The sequence below is a fragment of the Condylostylus longicornis genome, unplaced genomic scaffold (assembly GCF_029603195.1).
Source record: "Condylostylus longicornis isolate FDR11 unplaced genomic scaffold, ASM2960319v2 ptg000010l, whole genome shotgun sequence".
Lineage (NCBI taxonomy): Eukaryota > Metazoa > Arthropoda > Insecta > Diptera > Dolichopodidae > Condylostylus > Condylostylus longicornis.
In genome coordinates, this window is record NW_026577979.1 from 11189501 (window position 1) to 11213606 (window position 24106).

At 21.0% G+C, this 24106-nt stretch overlaps 1 protein-coding gene across 2 annotated transcripts; it reads right to left on the reverse strand.

Annotated features, from left to right (window-relative positions):
• Positions 1-85: 85 nt before the first annotated feature.
• Positions 86-22592, reverse strand: LOC129618795 (uncharacterized). Of its 2 annotated transcripts, XM_055533797.1 has the most exons (5): positions 22553-22592; positions 22146-22460; positions 4842-4978; positions 4578-4760; positions 2736-4493 (listed from the first exon to the last, which is right to left on the reverse strand). In XM_055533797.1, exons 3-5 carry the CDS (start codon positions 4956-4958, stop codon positions 4299-4301), a joined length of 495 nt encoding a protein of 164 aa, XP_055389772.1. In that variant the 5' UTR covers positions 4959-4978; positions 22146-22460; positions 22553-22592; the 3' UTR covers positions 2736-4298. The 2 variants fall into 2 exon arrangements, with proteins under 2 accessions (XP_055389771.1, XP_055389772.1); XM_055533796.1 differs by lacking the exons at positions 2736-4493; positions 4578-4760; positions 4842-4978; positions 22553-22592 and adding exons at positions 86-697; positions 1323-1517; positions 1591-1731 and having other exon boundaries at positions 22146-22448.
• Positions 22593-24106: the final 1514 nt, after the last annotated feature.

The following is a 24106-nucleotide window of genomic DNA, read 5'->3' on the forward strand; positions in this document are numbered from 1 at the left end:
ATTAGTACCAATTTTAAAATTATACATTTTCTCGACTAAAAATGGAATTTACTAAAAGATTGATAATAAAACAAAAAAATTATTGTACGACATTTTATTTACATACATACATACATAAATATTAAGTACCTACATACAAATTTCAAAAATTTTAATTAAAAATGTTTGACTTCAGTGCAAAATAAAATAACCAATTTCAAAAAAATAATTTTTATATTACTATTATAATTTATTTGTTTTAATTTTGTATATTTCAATTAAAATAAAATTAACTAAAAAATGACTTGTCCAAATATGGCGAACTTGGATGGCTTGGCTTTTCCCAAACTGTTTCAAATTTGTAGACTTACTGACTAGACTACAATTTTTTTTTTTTCATAAAAAGATATTAATTTTTGGTATTTCAATAAAAAAAGTTTTGTTTTTTAATTTTGAAATTCCAATTGTTAAAAAAAAATTGTTTGTGTAAATGTGTATTTTATTTAAATGCTTCGAATTTTGTTTAAATTCCTCTGTATGATTTATTGGCAAAAAATGTACTTATTAAATAAAGTACACCATTAACCAAAGCAATAATTCCAGCTGCTAAAGTACAATTATATTTATCTTTGTTGACATTATAATCACTTATCGTAATCACAACTATGAGACCAGCAATTATTAATAGAATTCCTGCAAAAAGATGATATACCACTTCCTAAAAAAAAATAAATAAAATATGTTTGAATTTTATAAACTGCCTTTTAAATATTAAATTTTATTTACATACATACATATAGAAATATAAAAGTAATTTTTTTAACTTTATATTGTCGAATACAAAATTTTAAGGAAATTTTTTTTCTTTTGGCATGTTAATTTTTCGAATGAAGAATAAAAGGAATGTGATGAATTTACTATTGTTGTTGAAAATTATTGACATCATAATTTTCATTTCCAAATATCATTAAAAAATTAATATAAGATTACTTAGAAAATGTATTAATTCGCCGAGCAAATGTAATAAGTCAGATCGTGTATGACTTACACCCGTATATTCTAATAACGGTAAAAAAATCCCATAACACAAACTACTCTCATTCGTGAATGCTTTTTTACAAAGAAAGACTTGATTAAGCATATTATACCGAATAATCACATCAAAACTGTGTAACTTATATTGTGTAATTGCATTTTTGAATTTAATATTACACTAATGCTTATCTTCAGAATATTGCTGTTAATATAACTTTTAAATTACGTATTGAATTGAATTAAGTATTTATAAGTAGTCTATATGTAATTTAAAATATTGTTAAAAATCTAAAATATTGTTTACTTACAAATATAGTTTTCGACATAATAGTTCCGGTTCCCAAAGAAATTAAGCACGCTAATACAATTAAAAATGTTCCAATCATGAATGTAACTGTTATACATAAGAAGAAAATTTCATAACTTCTTTTTAAGGCAACATAAAATACCAGAGAATAATCAAAATAATATGAAATAATTCCAACACATATAATACCCAAAATCTAAATGAAAATGAAAATAATTTTTTTTTAATATAAAATAATATTTATTATAAAAACAAATTATAAATTTTACCAATTCTAAGAGTTTTAAAAGACCCGGAATACTTTTAAAATATCCGGTGTTAATTACAATATATGAAGTATTTCCGGATGTTGTAGTTGTACGAGTTACAGTTACGGTGTGCGACATTTTCAAATGATATTATTAAATATTCTGAAAATAAAATTACAAAATATAAACAATGTTAAATATAATTTAATTTAATTGTAATAAACAAAGTAATATAATACATTTTTATTATATAGCAGATAACAGACCGAAAATTTCCTAATAAAAACATATTTAATAGCATAAGGACATTACAAATTTAAATACTTTCATGAAAATACTGATTATAATGTTATTAAAAGGAAAAAAATGATTGTAAATATTTTTAAAATAAATAGAAAATTTCTTTGTTTAATAATTAAATATTATAGTTTTTAATACGCCCCCAGAATGTATGCAATGTCTTAATCTCAATATTTATTTTTACATCTGATAGCTTATAAAATATATTATGCATAGAATTTTTTTTTTGAAATAAAAGAAAAGCTTGTCTTTCGTTTTTTAATATTCTCTTTATTGAAAAAATCTTATAATTATAAAAGAAATAAAAAATTATATTTAAACATATATGTATATATATTAAAATTAAAAATCTAATAAATTTTAACATTTCATATAATATTATTTTCGAGTTCTTATCCTTAAATATCCTTGACTTCAGAACTACATTAATCCAATATATTAATGCACAATTCAGTAATTATGACTCATATACTGAATTGTATATTAATACTGTATACATGTAATTTTGAATCCAAGAAATATTTTGTTTTTGAAAACATTTGGTTTATGGTTAAAATTTAGTAACATTTTTATTGCATTACTATATGTTTAGGTACATGTTGTCCAGCCAAAATCATTTCAACTTTAATGAATATTTATTAATATGTGAATAATATTATATTAGTATATTTTGTATACATATAACTAATACTTACTATGTATAAATAATAAATACAATATTAAAATATATTTTATATTAATATAATTTTTTTTTTTAAATACAAAGATATTAAATTCAAATTATTGTATTACAATTTATAACAACATACTGTAAAAATTATAAAATTCACATTATATAATTATTGGTTCAATATTGTAAAAAAAAACTTTATAAAAAATATAATATATAAGTGCAAAATTTTTTTGAACTACGAGGAGAAAAATGAACACTTTATTTTTTTTTTTATTTATTATTTTGTTTGTAAAATGTATTTGTCATTCAAATGACTAGGCTTGGTTATTAAAGATATAATTTATTGTCATAATTTTTTGAATGTTACCCGTTTGTTTTATTGTTCAATTTTGGTTAGCAATTTTTATAATAATTTATTCTTTTTTTTTTTATATATGTAGATTTGAAAAATGAATCCTTAATTATATTTTGATTTAATAATTGTTAATATATAATTTAATACTAAAATACTTCTATAAATAGGATAAAATTATATATGTAAACATATACATATGTACGAATTCATAAATAGAAAATAAATTGTCACATTAGATTAGAACTATTTTAAATCAAGCAAAATGTAATGTTGTCGGTTGTAAGATTTCAGTATTATTTTTACTTGTCTTGCAATAATCTAAATTTCTCAATTTAATAGTTGCCTTTTCAGATATAACTTAATACAGATATTAGAATCTAATATTCAATATTTTGTTTCCTTTAAACATTATTTTAGAATTCGATTTTCTTAAGAACACCCATGAAAATTACATTTCGCCTAATTTTTTTTTTTTATTCTATAAGTAAAACTTCCAAAATTTTACTCAACGTAGCTCTAATTTAAGATGACAAAATATGCAATAATAAAAGATGCATTTTGAAAATAAAATTTTAAATTTATTAAAAGAAAGCCGTGCTCTATATTACGTAATTAAGCTAAGCATATAAGTAAAATTATAATATTCATGAATTTTGGTTTTTATAAAATTTGTATTATTGTCGCTGCATATATCAATTAAAATAAAAAGTCGATAGATTATATTGTAAGGGATGATTTCAATTTTTAATCGGTTTTTTAATTTAAATATTGTCATAGATTCTGGCAAAATTTTTAAATTTTCAATTATTGAATTAAAATTGAAATAGTTATACACCTAATATGTATTCCTTATACTAAGTGCATTGAATTTGTTTGATAACATCAAAATTGAATATGTTGCATCAATTCACGTTTCTTTTTCGAAAAGTTCAACACACGTTTTTCATACTATAAGCATATATTGGCAATAAAATGCAAAAAAAAGCGAAATTATTATAAAATGCATTGTTGAGTAAATAAATTATAATTTATTATAGAAAACAAAATAATATATATGTATGTAATTTTGGTATAAATATCAACATTTAATACATACATACAGACATATGTATAACTTAAAATATAATGTAAAATAATATTAATGATAAAAGTAATTTACAATACAATTACAAAAATATTTCTTTATTGAAATACAAAAGTTGTAATTTATGTATATGCACACATTACATATATTACATATTATTTTCAAAAAAATTATATGATGACCTTTAAGTTTTGTTATTATCTAAAATTTTAAATTAAAAAAAATTAAGAAAAAAAAATATTTTTTTGTTTGGACGAATATAAATAAGTTGTTGTTTTTTTTTTCTTAATATACTTTTCAAGTACTTTGTAGGCATTTTACATTCCTCTATATGATTTATTCGCAAAATATGTGCTTATAAAATATAAAATACCATTAACAGCACAAATAACAGATGCTGCCATTTGTGCTTTATAATGTTCAGCACTTGAATTTTTATCGGATAATTCAACAATACCAGCAATACCAACAGCAAGAAGTGCTAAACCACCAAAAACATGATATACAACTTCCTATAATTGTATGGAATACAAAAAAATAAAGAAATAACAAATTTTAATTAAATACAAAATTTTCTTTTAATAAAAAATACTTACATATATGGTTTTTGATAGAATACTTCCTGTACTCAATGATATTATACATGATAGTAACAGTAAAAATGTTCCTATCATAAATGCTGTTGCTAGTAATAGAATACTAGCTTCAGTATTTCTTGATAAATATGTTGGTGATAGAAAATAATTTGCAATAATACCAACAACAACAATTCCAAGAACCTAAAAAATAATTACAATATTTTTTAAAAATTTTATACAATTTTATCTCCAAATTATTTACAAAAAAAAATAAATAATTACCAATTGAAGAAACTTAAGAAGACCAGGACCAGTCTTTAAATATCCTGTATTAATAACAATGTATGAAGTATTGCCAGTTGTTGTTGTCGTACGTGTAATTGTTACTGAATGTGACATTTTGAAATTTTTTTAGATTTCTGAAAGTAAAATTAAACAAGAAAATAAAAAAAATTATATTAATATTTATTGACTTTTAAGGTAGGTACCTACAATAACGCTCTTTTAAATTAGTACACATATATATTCATATGATTATAATTACAAACAACTGTATAAATTTATATTAGTAATTTACTATATGATTTTAATATTAAATGAGTTTTCTAATTTAATAAGAACGTTTTTGTATAAATTATTGTTTAATGGTACCTACCTTAAATATTTTGATAAGATTTATTTATTAAACTTTTTTTTGTATTATTAGAATAATTCACGAGAGATTTTATTTTTCACAAAACTTTTTTAAATATAAAAAGAAATATTTTTTATTTTGATATTCTATCGAATATTGTTCCACTATAATTGCTTGTTCGTCTAATGAAATCCATAACTGCTTACAAAAATTACAGAACAGAGAAATGCGGATTATTTTTAAATTCAGCAGATTACACCTATACTTTAAAATGACTGGATATTAAGAGGAAATTTAGGCCAAATGTGCTCCTGGTTTTTCTTTAAAATGAAACATAAACTTCTCTCTAAATTCTTAAGCAGCAGACGTGCAGGATGTTCAACCTAATTATTCCCGTAATATTTTTAATTTTAAATTAAATCTTTTACGAACAGAGGATTAAACCTTGTATATATAATACAATATAATGGTTTAAAAATGTATAATCAATTGCCTATTAATATTAAATCTATTAACAATTTTGCGAAATTTCAATTGGAGGCCAATTCATTGAAATCTAAAATTTTGAATTAGGCCAATGTTTTAATATTTTGAAACAAACTCAGTATTTTTTTTAAAAACTTATTTCATTCTCAATTTATTTATTTCAAAATTGTATTAAAAAAAAAATAAAAATTTTCAAATTAATAACAAATTTGATTAGTCGCTGTAAAAAAATAAGCACTTAATTGGCAATTTAATTTACAACATATAAAACAAATGCAGTCTGGCTACATTATCAGTGTTAACTGCTTTTGCAAATGATACGTTTCCGATATTACAATCTATGAAGTATATCTGAGTAAATATACAAGTATATCTGAGTAAATTTACTAAATTTTAATTACATAGATTGTAAAACATGTGCGCAGATATGTGAAATTTGTAATAAAAATAAAAACAGCCAAACTCGCCTTTAATGGCTATTTCCCTCAACCACAGAAATAGTTGCTAATTAAAGGATCTAAAAATTATTGAAAATATTGTGATTGAATCAAACCTTTAATCAAAGAATAGGAAAATGGCACCTGTAATAATAATAATTATTCTAAAGATTTCAAACTTCTTCCAACACAAAAATTTTCATTATTTTAAATATCAAACTATGCTAAGCATTCAAAATTTAGAATTTCTTTAAAATTTGAAAGTAAAATTAAAATTATATACTATTTATATTTCTATACATGTATATAAGTATATATGTATATGGATAACATTCATATTTTGTATATAATTTAATTTTAAATATTATTTTACATATTGTGTACAGCTTGGATTTAAACTGATTATTTAATGATTTTCCATAAATACACATTTTTACTTTCAAAAGAAAAAACCACATGTTAAACAATTTTAATTTTTATTATCATTTGTTTTATTCATTTTTATATTGTCTTCTTTTATATTTTGGCGAAAATTTTTGTTTATTTTTCCAGTTTTTATTTTTTTTTTTGTTTTGTTTTCTTTTTTTAATTTTTTCAAGGTAATTTTATATACATGTGCTATTTTACTAATTTAAAGTTAATTTGTTTGCGCATATCTGATTCATTTTCACTTTCATAAATTTCAATGTGTACATTAATATTATTATACGGATATATATATATATATATATATGTATATGTCATATTATATTTTATATCATGAAAATATGTGCTTACAATATTGTACATTACAAAAGTTTGTAATAATGAAGATAATTATATACAAACTATACTATATGATTAGAAATATATAAAAGTTACAGTATAACAGTTTAATAATGTAAAACTGTCCTATACATATATGATATGAGTCAATCACAGAATCTTTCGGTCATTGTTTTATTTTTGTTTATTTGTGATATTGTTTTTTTTTTCTTTCTTTCTAATAGTTTTAAATAAATGGAACATGATATTTTTAGATGAATTTATTTTCAAATTTAATATTGTATGTTCTACTTTTTCATATATGCACGTATACCTACATTCATCCATATATTTTATACAAAATAAAAAAAAAAATTATTTAATTTTCTTTACTTCTCAAAATATAAACATGTATATTTTTAAATTACATACATACATACACATTTATTTATTATTAAATATACAATGAATTTCCATAGATTTTTCATCTATATAATCACTACACATTAACTTTAAGCAAATTAGAGGAAAATAAAATTATTGTTGGTGTAGGTGTTTTATCTTTATATTTGTTAAAAATTAAGTGAAAAAAAATTTTTTTCTAGAAATAAATTACTGTAAAAAATAAAAATTATAACTAGGATATTATTACTATATAAATATATATATATATATTAAATTAATAGGATTTACTTTAATTTTTCGAAAAATTTTATATACATATTTTTTAAGCTAAATAATGTCCGAATTTCTCGTACCGTGATTGATATTTCAACAGTAATATAATATATAAATCGGACCACAATTTGCATTTTAGATAGGTAGCGCATACTTGAACTAAAACAAAAATAAAAAAAGATAAGCGTATTCCATTTCAAAATCTCGTAACTCTAAGACTATTTACTCATAAGTTTTTGAAATTAGATACTGCAATGTTCTGAAATTTTTTTAAAGTATCGATTCTTTTGTATTTTAAATACAAATGCAAAATTTTGTTAACAAATTCCAGTTTTTTTCATTTGTTTTGAATTATACCAAGCTTTTGTTTAAAACAAAAACATCAATTAAATAAAAATAAATAAAAACCACTTAAATTGCTCTGCCTTGAAAATGTCATTCTCAACTTGAACTACCCATATATGTTGAATTGTAAATTGACATTACTTCAACTTCGATCTAATTTTCCAAATATTCTTACATAAATCTCTCTTTTATTCTTCTGAACTATTCATATTCCTCTCAAATTAATATTTTCATTAAAATAATATTTATTACTAGTAATATTAAGAAAATCCTGCAAATTATTAATACTAAAGTATAAAGGAAAAAAATTGATTGCCCAAGCAAAATTATTTGCAAATTGTTTTTTGTTTTTTAATTTTGAATTGTCAGAACTTTCTTTGAATTATTATAATAAAAATTAACAATAGGATGTTTGAACAAATAGAAAAAAATTTATTATACATAGAATATGACTTTATTAGTAATTTCCATAATTGCTATTGTAAAAAATTCGATAATAATGACACGAAACTCTCTCTCTTTCATTCATTTTATTTTAATATTTTAATGTCATTTATGTGATGTTCTATTTTAAATTATTAAATACTTTGTATATAATTAGTTTTTATATAAACTTTATTAGAATTATAGACAGAAAATGAAGCACAATTATGAATTTTTATTTGTAGTGAAATCAAAATATTTTCGTTCTATAATTATATTGTTCTGTATACCTTACTACATATTTTCGTTTTTAGTAAGTATTTATTTTTATTCAGTAAGTTTCCAAAAACTGCATTTTACTAAATTGTTGAAAATAGTCAAAATTTAAACTTTTTCGAAGTACAAATTTTTGTTCAATTTAACTCTGCACTTGTTTTCTATTCTCAAATGAATATTCAAAATTTTCTAAAAAGAATAATAGCTATATGAAATTCAATGTTCAATGTTCTTAATTATACGATTTCTACTTGTTTCTTTTTGTTATAAATAATAAAAGTTGAATTACCCAAAAAATAATCAAATTTTTCTAAATTAAAATTATACAAAAAATATACAATTTAATTATATTTTTTTGCGCTTGTATACTTGCTAACAATTTTAAAATACAAAAATCTAAAACAAAATAAAATTAAAAAAAAAGTCATTTTTTGTTCAAAAATAAAACTATTTTAGAAAAAAAAAAGAAATAAAATAAAAAAATCAGGAAATATCATATTAGAATTAAGATAATGATTACCTCATCATCATAATCACGATTTCTATATATATTATAATATAGAAGCCCCATTATTAGTGAGTGAAATCATCACGCAACTAATTTAAAATAATTTTTTTTTTGTTGAAAAATTTTTCAAAAGGGTTTTTAATTTTTTGTTACTATTTAGTAATTAATTTAAGAAAATTTTTATCTTTTCTCATCAAATTATTTTATTGTTTGTTTATTTATTTTTTTTTCTTTGGAACTGTCTATCTCTTATTCTGACGCATTACTAATAGGCCTTTTGACCCTGAACTTTTTTCTTGTTAATTTTTGACCATTCAATATTGTTTAGAATTAAATAAAGAAAATTTATTTAAAAATTAATGGTAAGTAAATATTCTTGTCTACTACATAACCAGAAGTTTTCCAACATTAAAAAAAAAAAAAAAACTAATTTAGCTCAATGAAAACCGCTTTTTTAATGTGCATATTTATTATATGGTATAGGAAAATATATTTATACTTTTAAACAACAAACAGAAGAAAAAATAATAATAATAAAATGAACATAAATAAAATTTGTGGGCGAAAATTTTGGTTAACATTCTTTTTTGGAGAAGAAAATTAGTACTAGTAGAGTGAAATAAATTAGAATTCAATTAAAAGTTTATGATAAATATTAAGATAATATTGTATTTAAAGTAATTGTATCAGTGTAAATAGCTAGATTCAAATAAATAATATTTGAGAATTTCGAGAAATTTATTGGTTTCAAATTTCTATTATTACTGTCGTAAATGTCTCCCTAATTAGTTTCGCTCTCAATTGTATAAATTGTATGGTTTTAGTGTGTTACTAGATACGTAAAATATTTAATTGTTCGACGCATTTTACATGACTATGTTGCCATACAATCTTTATCTTGTGCCTTTTATTATCACTTTAAGTTTCAAAAATTGAAAAATTTTAAGAGGATGTTATAATATACGCTCTCCTATTTTTTAAGTGAAAGAAATCCGAATCATAAAATCCAAATTCATAAAATTTGTTCCAAATTAATTATTAGCCCAGTAATTGATGTGTAATATTCCTTGCAATATTTATTTGTATATACACATATTTAGAAAATTTTAAATAAATATTTTAATAAATAATTACTTTAAAATTATATAAAATATAATTAATTTAACATTTTTTGATATTATTAAATATATGAATATTAAAAAATGTTATAATAAATGTTATAAATCTAAGAAAATTAATTGACCCTATATTCTCAATTCTCAATAAACAATTAGAATTGGTGTATAATTTAGAAGTTTTTAAATGCATATACAATAGAATAAACAAAATTAGTCATAAATTAATTCGTTAAATTTCCCCTCATACGTTGTGTATACAATAAAAAAACTGACAAGAGAAAGTTTATGTTTTAATGAACGCATATAAATAATTCTATATTGTTAATGCTTTGTTGAACTTTGAGATTATTGACCTTTGACAATCATATTATAAATTAACTAAGAAATCTACAAAAAAAAGAACAATCCTATACCTACGTAGGTACCTTTTCTAATAACCCTTTATTATTATATAATATTTAAGAATTTTTTAGTTGTATTTCTTCTATTTCATTTTTTCTTTTCAATTCCTCCGATGCGTTTTTAACAATTTCATATTTTTTTTTATTTTATAATTCTTTCCCCATCATATTATTAAAATTATATTCAAAATAATAGAAATAAAATCACCGGAAATGTTAAAACGCTTAAAATTTGTATCTCTCTCTCTCCATTTTCTATATGGGTCAGTTATTTTGATAAAGAAAAAAAACAAAATTTTTTGTTTACCTCTCCTTTCTGTAAATATTTTACATATATGTTATCATTATGTTGAATCTATAACAAATTGTAACAAAATAAAAAAAAAAGAAAATAATGTAATTTAATTTTTACATTATTTTTCTTTTTTCCCTCTTTGATTTTGTGATCACCGATTTCATATTTTTTTTTTTGTGATTAATATTCAAAATTTTTTTAATAATACCCTTAAAAAAATTAGGGTCGATCATTTAAAAATTTTTAATAAGTTACCTTTCCATATCTGTGAACACATAATGAATTATGTAGGTTCTTTAAAAAAAAATCATAATTTTTAGAAAATTTTAAATAACTATCATTTTTTATATGGGTACGCGTACATATACATATATTCGTATACCAATACTTCAATTATGGAAATTGAAATACATTACATTGAAATACATAACATTTACAAGACAGCCTGTAAATGTAATTGCAAGAATACATCATTACTGTAATTCGTAAAAGACGAATGAACAAGTATGATATACGTCAGATCCTAATATATGGAATATTATTCAAAAATCAAATTTTAATTGGTAAATAGTTTAATGTTAAATCTATATTACTTTTGAATCTATATTAAATAGAATTATAATATAGTTAGAATTATATTTACAAATCGAAAATTTAAGCACCCGATTTGCGATATTTTTGTATTTTGAAGAATAAATTGCAGTAAAGGGAATATTATTTTTTAAAAGTGGTTCTGGCTTCCGAATAGAAAGACATTTTTGATTTGACTACAAAGTTATGTAATAATAATATTACAAAATGCATATTTTTTTCTAAAATTTTGTATGTATGTACATATATGGTTTGTATTACATTCATCGGAATTGAAACCATTACAAAAACTTCTTTAGTAATTCTTTTCTAATCTAACTTTTTTTATTTAATTTTTTACTCTATATGTGTTGTTCCAAACAACTATAGAACCTAAACTTGTGAGTCCAACGTGCATATACATATGTATGCAATTACAAGCATATTGTTCTAGAGTATTCACAGAAGCATGAAAAACTTTTAAGTCTACTTAGAATAGTTCTAATTGGAGCCGTCGACGTGAAGAATCATTTATATATTAACTTACAAATTTCAATGTTCACGTTAATTTTAATAAATATTTCACATAATAGTTTAGAGATAAATTTCAAAAACAAAAGATTCCATTAAAATATTCAAAACCCTTACTCAATTATTAAAGTTTCTATTCACACGTTCATATATTTAACTACTTTCAACTATTGTATAAAACAAGTGATATACAGGCGGAAAACAAAAAAAATTCATTTTTATTTTACATTCAATTAAAAATTGTTTTGATCGCAGGAAATAAATTCTTTTATCTGATTACGTCAATAATCTTTACGTTATACTTGTATACCTTTTCCACACTAGCATTTGAACACACATGAACCAATAATTATATAATATCATATATTAGTACAAATAATATTCTGTGTATGTATTAGAGCCATTTCTATATTTTTTGACAATTTTGAATTTTAATGTACAAAAAGAACAACAGTACCAATATAGAAATATTGAACGATCAAATTGAAATTACGAAATTTTAAAATTAATGAAAAAATAAATAACGACACAATGACATAATAAGAATTATTTAAAAAATATATATATATATATATATAATATATATACTAGAACTTGTATGTATATATGTATGTATTCTTTTGATTGAAAGCCCAAAACAAAAGTAAGTTTTTTTTTTGTTGTTTCTCATAAAGGTCAAATTTTTCTTTCAATAAGAATTCAAAATACAAAATCACCTATAAAATTTAAAACTTCTATATGTGTAATTGCCAATAAACTTTTTTGAATTCTTCAATACAATGATATTTGGATAGACCATAAATGGTAATCTATTAATAAATTATACATAAATATTTATAAACACACAATCTATGAAAAAAATGAAAAAAAAAATTAATCGAAAATAAATTTCAGCGTAAATTTTGCGTTCTTTAACAAACTTTTGATTTTTATTTAATGTTTAAGACTTTGTGAGTACAATATCAAATTAAGAGGAAAAGAGGAAACAATTTACTTTAACCATAAACAATGCATTTGATTAAATGACTATTAAAAGTATTTCAATATGATGAATATAATATTCCATTCATTGCAATTGGACGTTTTTCAAACAAATCAACTTTCAACTCAAGAAGAAGGGTCCAAAAATCTAAACGTCACTTGGTGTTTTTTGTTCGTTTTAACCATACTCAGGTTATTACCTTATTTTGGGAGTATCACTGAAACACGAACATCCTGTATATGAAACATATGGTATAATAATATGTTGTTATCGTTACTGCATCGCTGATTTTAAAAATTGTAGGAAAACTGTATTCACTTTATGAACTATTGCCAAATTGTATGTTAATATGTACATGTTACAATTTTTCATAATTTCATAATTAATCAATGTATTTTGTACCTCAGATAAATTCAATGAATTTTAAATTGCATATATGCTCTCAATTAAATATTTTTATTATTATCCTGCCACCTTCACACATTATACTCTAATTCTGTGAAAAATTATGAAAAAATGTTATTTTGGTAACTTAGAAAGTAATTTCCTAGAAAATTAATTTTGCATAAATTACGGCTCCAATCAAAATATTGTATAAAATCGTTTATATTTTAATTTTCAATTTTATTTTAATTTATTTAGCTTGCAAATATTCAACTGTTGCTGTTTATCATGAAAAAAAATATGAAAATTACAAAAATTTATGGCAGCTTCACTATATTTTTACAATCTAGACTTATACTTTTATTCCTTTAAAATATATGTGCCATAAGTACGCATTCCGAAAAGAGCATAAAAGTATGAACTTACTATAATACATATTGATACATATATTTTTTTCTGTGTGTTACCATAATTATGTAGAGGTGAGAAAATGCTACCATATTTATTTAGAGGTGCGAATCTATAAAACACTATGCAATATTTTCATAATATTTATGCCTACTATTTTTAATAACTTACTCCAATTTTTATTTTACATTGTTTTCCAAAAAAAAAAAAAATTCCAAATTTAAACAATAATAATATTAAAAAAACAAAAAACAATCACAATTAATTATGCAGATTACGTTCAATTTAAATTTAACAAAAAAATTCAAAATCAAATAAAAAAAAAATTATTTATTCTTGCCATCGGTTTAACCTTGAATGAAGTTGTGATGGTTACTTGAAATTTTGAAAAGCGTTATATGTAATTATAATATTGTCATTTGCTTTTATAATTTCATTTCCAATGTTAGTCAAATAGTTTAAAACAGTTCTGACTATTACAAATAACTATTGAAATACTATAGTAATTCAAAATATTGACTCATACAATATGTATATTTAAATAAGTAAAAATTGTGTTATATATATCCCATAAAATGGCTACATATATACACACATTTCAAATCATACATTAAAATTGAATGTAAAGTGTATGCGCGCCTAGAACTCAAACACTTTAAGTCACTTAAATCTCGCAATAGAAAAAAAAAATTCTACTTTTATGACATCATGGAATCACAAAAAAGCAAAAAACCAAAAATATAAAAAATTATAAAAGTAAATAATATTATGTAAATTTATTTTGTTAAAGATTTTGTTATATACAAAAAACTAAGAATGAATAATTTTTTAAATATTTTCTAAAAAAAATTTTTTTACTTTGAAATTCCTTAGCGTAATAATTGTATAATAATATTATGATGTTAAAAGTGAAGCATAGGAATTTGAAGGTAAAAAAAATATAAAAATAATAAAAATTCTTAAATGTAAACAAAATTTAAATAAACAAATTATTGTTCTAAAAATGCCTCCAATTACAAGATACAAGAATATAAGAGCATAATTTTTTGATTTCATGTACTAATCCTTAGCTATATAGACTGAAAATAAGACGTATTTAAAGATTTTTAATATTTGAAAATAATATCAATCGAATCTTAAATAACTGAATTCAAATAAAAATAAAATTAATATGAAAGACGTAATTTATATGATTTGAATAAACCAAAATAAAAAAATAACACGCACTTATAAAATAGTTAAAATATTTTTTAAAATATTTCCAATAGGAAGTTTTTAAAATCAATTTTGACTCAAATTTTTGAAATTTGTAAAATTATCACGCATATATTGCAAATCATCAGGCCCACTTTAGCATAATTATTAATTAAAAGTAATGGAAACTTAAAATCTCTCATTCACCAAAGGAATGCTTTATATTTAACATTATTTGACAAAAATTATTTAAACGAATAACATATGTACATATTTTTTATTATTTTATTTGCCTGGGGTGAAACATTATTTGAACGTCGCAATTTTTGTAAGTTTAACAATACGGTATAAATTCCGAAAAAAAAAACCTTCAAATTAAATTATTTTTCCAGCAAAAATTTGCTAGCCAACACAAATATTTTCTTTGAATTTCTTGTAATTTAGTAATATTCTTCAACAATTTTCTATAACAATAAAAGCTAGAGTCTATACAATAAAAGTTGCTTTAAGTTCATTATGCCTTTATAAAATTACTCATGAAGTAGACTAAAAGATAAATAATTAAAATATCATCATTTTTAATAAGTGTCAGATCTTATTACTTCACCCTACAATTTTAATGATTACCTAACTAACTGGTCCACTTTTAATTGTTTTAGAGTATAAAACCAACTTCGAAAATTAAATAATTAAATATTCTATGTAATTTTTAATTTATATACATACATATTTTATATAACTACATATGTAGATTTATTCGTTCGTGTAGCCTTTGAGTATAATTTCATGTATGATGTACATGCACACAATTTAGTAGAAAAAAAAAGCTAAAATTTATGGTGTTTCTGTAATTATTTCAATTTACCGACAATGAAATTTTTTAATTATAATTATTTGGAGGCAAGAGTATTCAAAAAAATATTTTTTTTGGATTATTAATATGGAATTATGATTATGTCATAAAATTCAGGCTCCGTCTAAAAATATATTTCATTCGCTTAAAAATTAAGGAAAAAAAAAACAGTCATAAAGTACTTGTGCCTATTTATCAGAAAAAAAATTTTCGTAATTTTTTGCTTTATTTTTTATTATTCTTTTGTATAGTATTTGATATTCGCGCCAATTTATAATTAGTCACCTTATATGAATGAATCGTATTTTTTTTACTCGTATTTCTTAAATAATAAATTATAATATTAATTTGCTTTCATATAAATTTTCGATATACATACTCGTATGTATACCTGTGTGTATATAAATATTAGTATAGCTTATAACATAGTGTATATAGTTATATATATTTATGTAAATGTATAAATAAATTAAGTATGTACATAGTAAAATAATTTTATTTTATTTTCATTAAAAAATGTTGCCCTTTACAACTTAATCAGATTGCTTGTTTTGCAAGTTTATTAATAAAATATAAAGAAGAAATATAAATATAGGTACTTAGTGAGTTCATTTCCAAAAACTTATACATATATGTATACACATTAATTATTATTACTTTATGATTAAAATGAGTAATATTTACTCATTTAAGTTAAATTAAAAAACGTGATCAACGTGGTTTGCAAAAGAGCACATTTTTATTAAAATAAAAATAAAAAAAACTTTTTAAACAAAATTATTCTTTTGTTTACGATCAAATTTTATTTTAGTTTTGCAAAAAATATACTGCCATAAATTTTAAATTAGAATACTAATTAAATTATTTAATAGAAATGTGTTCTTTTAACGATTACTGTAACATCATTCATTATTCACAGAAGTTCAGTAGAACTTAAGAGGTGGTGCCAAAACAAAATGGTTTACATTTTGCAAAATTTGAGAGTTATTAACTTGTTAAGGATTTCAATGGTGTGAAAAACGTTGTACCGTGTTAAAAAATGGTTTAATATAATTTGTAAAAAAATGGTATTTTCATTACATTCCAGAAATTAAGATACATAAAAATTTTACTCTAGAGAAATTGTGATTTCAGTGTTCTATCTTGAACAGTATAGAAGTTTTGCTGACAAAATGATAGACGGACAGAGAGACTATAACTAATATTTACAATTTATATGAATTTATTTGCTTATTGTTTTTATACGTTATAAATAAAGTATACATATGTAGATCTGCAAAGGGAATATGGTATCAATATCGGGCTCTGATTTTAAAACTTTTATAATGAAAATCAACTTGTACTGTTATATGGAACACAAATTTCTTTTGCTTTTAATTACAAGTAGATACTCATTTATCGGTTTATGGCAATTTTCTTTTGGGTATAACACAATCATTTAAATTATTAACAACGAAGAAGCGTTTTAGAACAAATTTAAATTTTCAGTTTTTTTTTTTAAATTAAAGGCATTAAAAATTTAAAACATTTTTCATTTGATGTTAAAAGATAAATATATTTTTTGTATATGTTATACAAATAGTTCAATAATATTTTTTTATAACAAAACTCTTATTAATTATACATGAAAGCAATACACAATAAAATACAAATTTATTACATAATGTTAAAAAATTTTACTTTTATATTACTATAGCATTGCAATATGGTGGCCGGTGGGTGCTATACTACTAAATATGAAACAAAGACAAAAAATAAAAGAATAACAAAACATTTGTTTCTTGAAATGTTCTTGACGAGCCCATATTTTTATTCTAACTTCTAATTTTGTTTTGCTTGCATGCTTAAACTTTTATAAAAATATTGTCCGAACAAAATATTGAAATTTATTTTTATTTCATCATCGTAATAATTTCATTAACCGATAGATAAATCATAAAAGAAGCTTTACCGTCTAGAATAGACTATGAGTGTATAAGAAAACCATATAACAAATTTATATGTATGCATACAACTTCCAACATAATTATACAAAGTATTTTATGCTTAATCACATAAAAAGTCTAATCTATTTTATATTAGTTTATATGTTTATACTGGAGTGAGTTACAAGTTTACATAACAAAAATATTAAAATCAAAAAAGAGAAAAATAGAAAAAATGAAAAAAACAAAATATTTTTTATACGGTACAATGTTATATAAATTTTATGAGAGAATAACGTAATCGCTATAACATTGAAAAGAGTGAGATCATTCAGCATTTTAGAGATTGCAATAAGTCTCTGTAGTTATACTCATGCATGTACATTTGACACCAGAATTCGTAAATATATTATATTTATATGTAAAAGTAATGATTTAAATTATTCTTTAATTTCTTTCATTTCTTTAGTTTTGAAAAAAGAAAATATTTAAATAATTAAGTTGGCGTGAAAGAATTTTAGGTGTTCAATTTTAGAAATGTGAAGAGAAAAAATTCCATGCATTCAAAATTGCACACTAAAACTAGAATTTTCATTATTTGTAATATTTTGTTGCATTTTTATTTTTTCCTTAACCTTACCATTTTATTGTTTTCATTGAGAATATTATGACAAATAAAAATTATTATAGAGATTATAAAATTATTCATTCTTAATCATTTTAAAATTTATTTATTAAAGAAATATATGACGAATAATTGAAAAACTTGAAGAATAAGACGTAAAACCTAGTAGAATTTTTATTTATATATGTTACAAGCGAACGATCATAGATAACATGAATTTATAAGATTTCCGTTAACTCTTTACACAATAATTTCTCGATATGCTAGTTATTATCAAAATTGTGTCACAAAAACATATTTTATGATACATTTACAAATTGCATATTTAAAATTGATTGTATTTTATAAAAATTTGAAAAATTTTCTTTTATAGACTCTTGATTTATCAAAACTGCAATGGTGTTAAATGAAAATTGCTATCACTTTGCAACAAATTATGCAATTAAGCAATCAAACAGTTGCAAAATTAAAAATTTTATCTCTGCTTGTAAAATCAAATATAAATTTTATGAATAATTTACCAGCGACACTTATTTCAGAATTATTAAAATATTTATTTAAAATTGCATATTTTGCGGTTCACTTTAAAATTATTTCAAAATATGAAAATTTTATGAATAACCTAACTATATTAATAATTATAAATAAACGATTAATTTTTAATGAACAATCAATTTAAACGATTATTGATTTATGCGAAATGAAAACAATTGCAATGCAAGCGATCAGTTACTATACGTACAATAAAAAAGAAGAACTATTCATTTATAAATATAATGTTGTCTTTTTGTACACTTTATTTCATTTTTAAAATTTAAATTCTCCAATTATAATAAAAGTTTATTAATTATGGTAAAAATGAATGTTATTGAATAATTTTTATAATTCAACATCTAAAAGTATATCAAAATTTTTAATCAAAATAATTCACGAAAAACACACTAAATTTGGAAAGAGTAATTGGATAAAAAAATATTTTTCTTAAAATTTTTTCTTTATAGCTATTTACACAATTATTTTAATTGTGTGTACACAATATTCATAAATTTTTCCATGTCATCACCTACTAAAAATATTTTCAAATAATTGCTATATACATTCATACATATGTATAAATAAATAAATAAATCCTGTTGCAAAACTTTAAATAAACAAACATAATTTTTATATCTATATGTTTACATATTAACAGGGTTATGAGTGTAAACATGTAAATTGAAAAAGTTGTGGATTCAAATATGCAATTTTTGATATACGAAAGCATAAATAGTGTGTAAATAAAAATTTTATGTATATTAAGTTGTGTATACGTGAATTAAAAAATTAGGTCATGGAATTCTATACAGTTCCCATATCGCCACACAGTTAAAAAGTGAAAATGTGTAAATTTGTTGCATGTTAAATTGAGAAAATTGAAAAAAAAAATTTATAAGAAAAAATTATTGAAAAATTTTTCCTTATAAAATTTTGTTTTTTGTTTTTTTTTTTTTCTAAATTTTATTTGTGGTCTAAAATTAAATCATGCTTTGTAAAGTTTTCATATTTTAAAAAAAATTAAACAAAAAAAAATTTATTTTTGTTTTTTTTTTTTTAATTTATTGTTAAAACATTAATGATGATGTCATCAAATTACTACATCAATAATACATACATACATACATATGAATCCATTCATTACTAGATTTTCTATGAATGTATATACGAATGTATGCTAAATTGTATGTTATTCAAACTAAATATAAGAAATTGAAATGATCGTATATAAAATATCATACTTTATTTTTAAATATTGATGTAATTTTGAATTGATTTTAATGATTTTCAAAAACAAAATGAACTTTTAATATGATGTGTTTGTTTGTATATGTATATGACCAGTTTTTTTTTTGGTTAATAGATTTTGTAAATTTAAATGTTATTTTTGTTTATACAAGCCAACTTTCAATAGCATTTCAATATATCGTATGTTGTTTTTTTTTTGCTTTTTGGGTGTAAAACAAGAATTTTTATATTTTGATTTTTAATATTCTATAATTGAAGAACAAATTTTAGATTATCGTGATGTGAAATAGAAATGGCATACTAAAATGCTTTTTTTATTATTTTATATTGATTTATTTTAAAAAATTGCTAAAATAATTTAAATAAATCAGTTAAATTATGAGCTGAAATTAGAAAATCCTCCCTTAAAGTCCTTGAATTGAATATCTCAATATTAATTTGTCGACATACACATTTTACACATCAAATTCAACTTCTACATAATAAAATATTAAATCAATAATGTTTAATCATACAAATAAATTATAAGAATAAATTTTAATTTTAAACAAATTAAAATATGTTATCAAAAATTTTCAAATTTCTGTAATAAATTTTCAATATCATATTGTAAATTTCAATAAATTTTCGAGATCACATTGTGTATTTAACAATAACAACAAAATTAAAACTACATATATATATAATAAAAAAGGAAATAATATATTTTTCCTCAAATGTTATATATAGGTATGTAGGATAATATTTTTGAAATATGTAATTTCCTATAGCCAAAGATCCTATTGCATTATCTTTCTAATTTTGTAAAACATTTTTTTAGTCTGTAAGTACACCCTGTACATATTTTTTTTAATAATTTTATAGAATGTATTTGGCACTATTGCAAACCAATATTTAAAATATAATACATTACGTTTAAATATTTAAGTATATTAAAATTATAACGTATTTAATAAATATTATCTTTCCAAAAAATATGAGGTTTAATTTCTTTAAAAAAAAATTGCATAGTTATGGGCATATGAATAAAATCATAATTTGAAAAGTATCTAAAACTCTAAACTGTCGATCCGTTTTCTTTTTATTTCTAAATTACATATACTAACTTTAATAAGAAGCACACTTGAGTATTTCAATTAATATTTATTTAAAAAATTTTTCTGCTAGTTTGTAATTTAATCCTTAAGAAATTAAATTTAATTTTAAAAAAGAAAATTTTTTTTGTCATCGAAATCCGTCAGAGAAATAAAACATAAAAACACTGAAAAATATTTGGTAACTAAAGCAAAAATTCAAATTTTCTAATATTTTTTTCTTTTATACAATTCTGATCTCTATTCGAAAATTCTATCAAAACCAAATTCTGGATTCCAGAGTAATAAATATTTTATTTTTAACTAAAATTTTTAACTAGCATTAATTATTCGGTATTTTGTTTAATACGATATTAAATTAATATTACCGTTACAATGTAACGATGAATATTATTCAATAAAATAAAAAATAAAAAATAAATAAATAAAATCAGTTGTAAATCATGGTTGTTTAAATTCGGAAAATTTTCATTCAATTCTAAAAAAATTTTTAAATTTTTTGAAAACGATTTTTTTGAAATAAATTTGCACGGACTTTTTCGAAAAAAAATATTTGAAAATAGTTTAAAAATTTCTTCAGCTCTTCTTTTTGTTTAAAAAAAACGAACAGATTTTAATTTTAATATTAAAATAATATTTTTAAAGATATAAAATCTAATTCACTAATTTTTTTATATTGGTTTAAGGATTCAATCGTCTTTGAATGTTTTATTCCATTTTCTAATTCAGTGTATGTATACTGGAAATATTTGGTACACATAATCTCAATTCAAAATTCGCCATTAAACCCAAATTCATAAACATCATTATTTCAATATTTTTAAAATTTATATATTAATTAAATATTAAAAGAATTTATTTAGAACAAAAAACTTAAATTAAAAATCACCCACCTTGTTATTTAACAAAAATTACAAAGTAATATTCGATGGGATGTAAGAAATTTGAACGAAAAAATAAATTTAAATTCAAATTTATTTTTTTTTTTATTTTGTTTTAAAAATTAGAATATGTAAATTTTCTGTGCAATTTTAATAACCGTATATTTTTAATTTTTTTACTTCAAATGTTCTTTATATTTTTTTTATTTTTTTTTTTATTTTCCTTTTAATCCGTATAGTAAAATAATTGCGTTAACACAGTCTGGTGGTTGAAACGATACTAAAAGAAGTTTTTATTTTTCCAATAGTAAATTTCTTCTACACATTCTATTAAAAAAAAAATAACAAGAAATTAAAAGAAAAATTAAAAACAATAATATATTTTATATTTGTACGTATGTCGTGCACATTTTATTTACCATCATAGTAGATTATCGTCGGCGGCGTCATCCGTCGCGCTTTACTCGTTTGCCTGCTGTTTTTGTTTTTCTTATTCTGTTTTTACAAATTATGAATAAAAAATAATAAGTGTACCTTTAAAATATATTATTTAATGATTGTATGTATGTATGAATGTATATGAAAATTCAATAGTATACCCACAACATAACTGGAGTAATGAATTAAAAATTAAAAAATAAAATTGAAATTTATTATAAGTTTGAAACAATATTAAAAATAAAAAATAAAAATTACGTAAAAAAAAATCTTAAATTTAAAAAAGCTTTTTTATATTTATTAACTGACTGTATAGTGTATATGTATATATACATACAACAGGCTTAAGTTGATGTGATGATGATGATTTTGTCACTGAAAAAAATAAAATCAAAAACATTAAACCATCATTCATAAATAACAATAACGTGATTTCATAAAAAATTCTATAATTTTTAATAAAGGTACACGCTAAATGAATAGCTTACGTCGTTGATTAAAGAAAAGAAATGATTGATTAAAACTTTAGTCACCCCATATATGCAGTAGAATCTCTATTTAATGAACTTTCAATATAACAAAAAATTAGCTTGACAACAACAGCTTTCTTTTACATATTTCCTTTCTATTATACGAAGTTATGTATATAAAAGTGATATTTTCATCACTTTAATATAGTATCAAAGTGATGAAAATGTGCATATGATCAAATGATTTGAAAAAAATTAATTTTGTATGGTACCGCGTTTATTAAAAATTTCAGTAGACACTATTAATTTTTTAATAATTTAAATATATGCATTATACAAATATAATGTACCCTTTAAAAATTTTAATTTGAATTTATTTACTGTTTAATGTTTTTATGTTTAACCTTTAAAACTTATTCTAAAACTATGCGTTAGTTGATATTTCTAATTTCTGTTACATGTTATACATCTATTTTAAGTTCGTTCTTCTATTACATAGTACATGCAAAAAAACTTCATTTTATTTTAATCTTTTAAGAAGGCTAACAGAAGCAATATCAGTTAAGTGCATGAATTGTGTAGCATCGTCTTTGGCAGCTGCAACATCGTCATTGTTTAGTACAGTAGAAACCAATATTCTCTATATAATAAGATCAGTGAGTTAAGAGGCCGGTGAAACAATTTTATTTTTCTCTCAGAGTTTTTGTTAAAAATAACATTGCAATAAATTGATTTTAATTTAAAAAATTAACAAAATTAATATTACTAATATTACAAGATGAAAAACGTTTTTTTTTTTCAATTTTCATTATTTACTTAAATTATTTAAAAATCATTTTTCCAATATATCAGTATTTTTATATTAAATTCTATAACAAACCCATAATAATTACTCCACACTTATAATGTAGAATTTATATTTAAAAAATATTTAAGTCGGAAAATTGTGTGGAGATCATTTATTAATGCACCGATATACACCTACGCTATTCGAATAACATATTGAATTTTAAATAATAGTATATGATTTTTTATAAAAATTTTATTTTAAATAATAAGCACTAC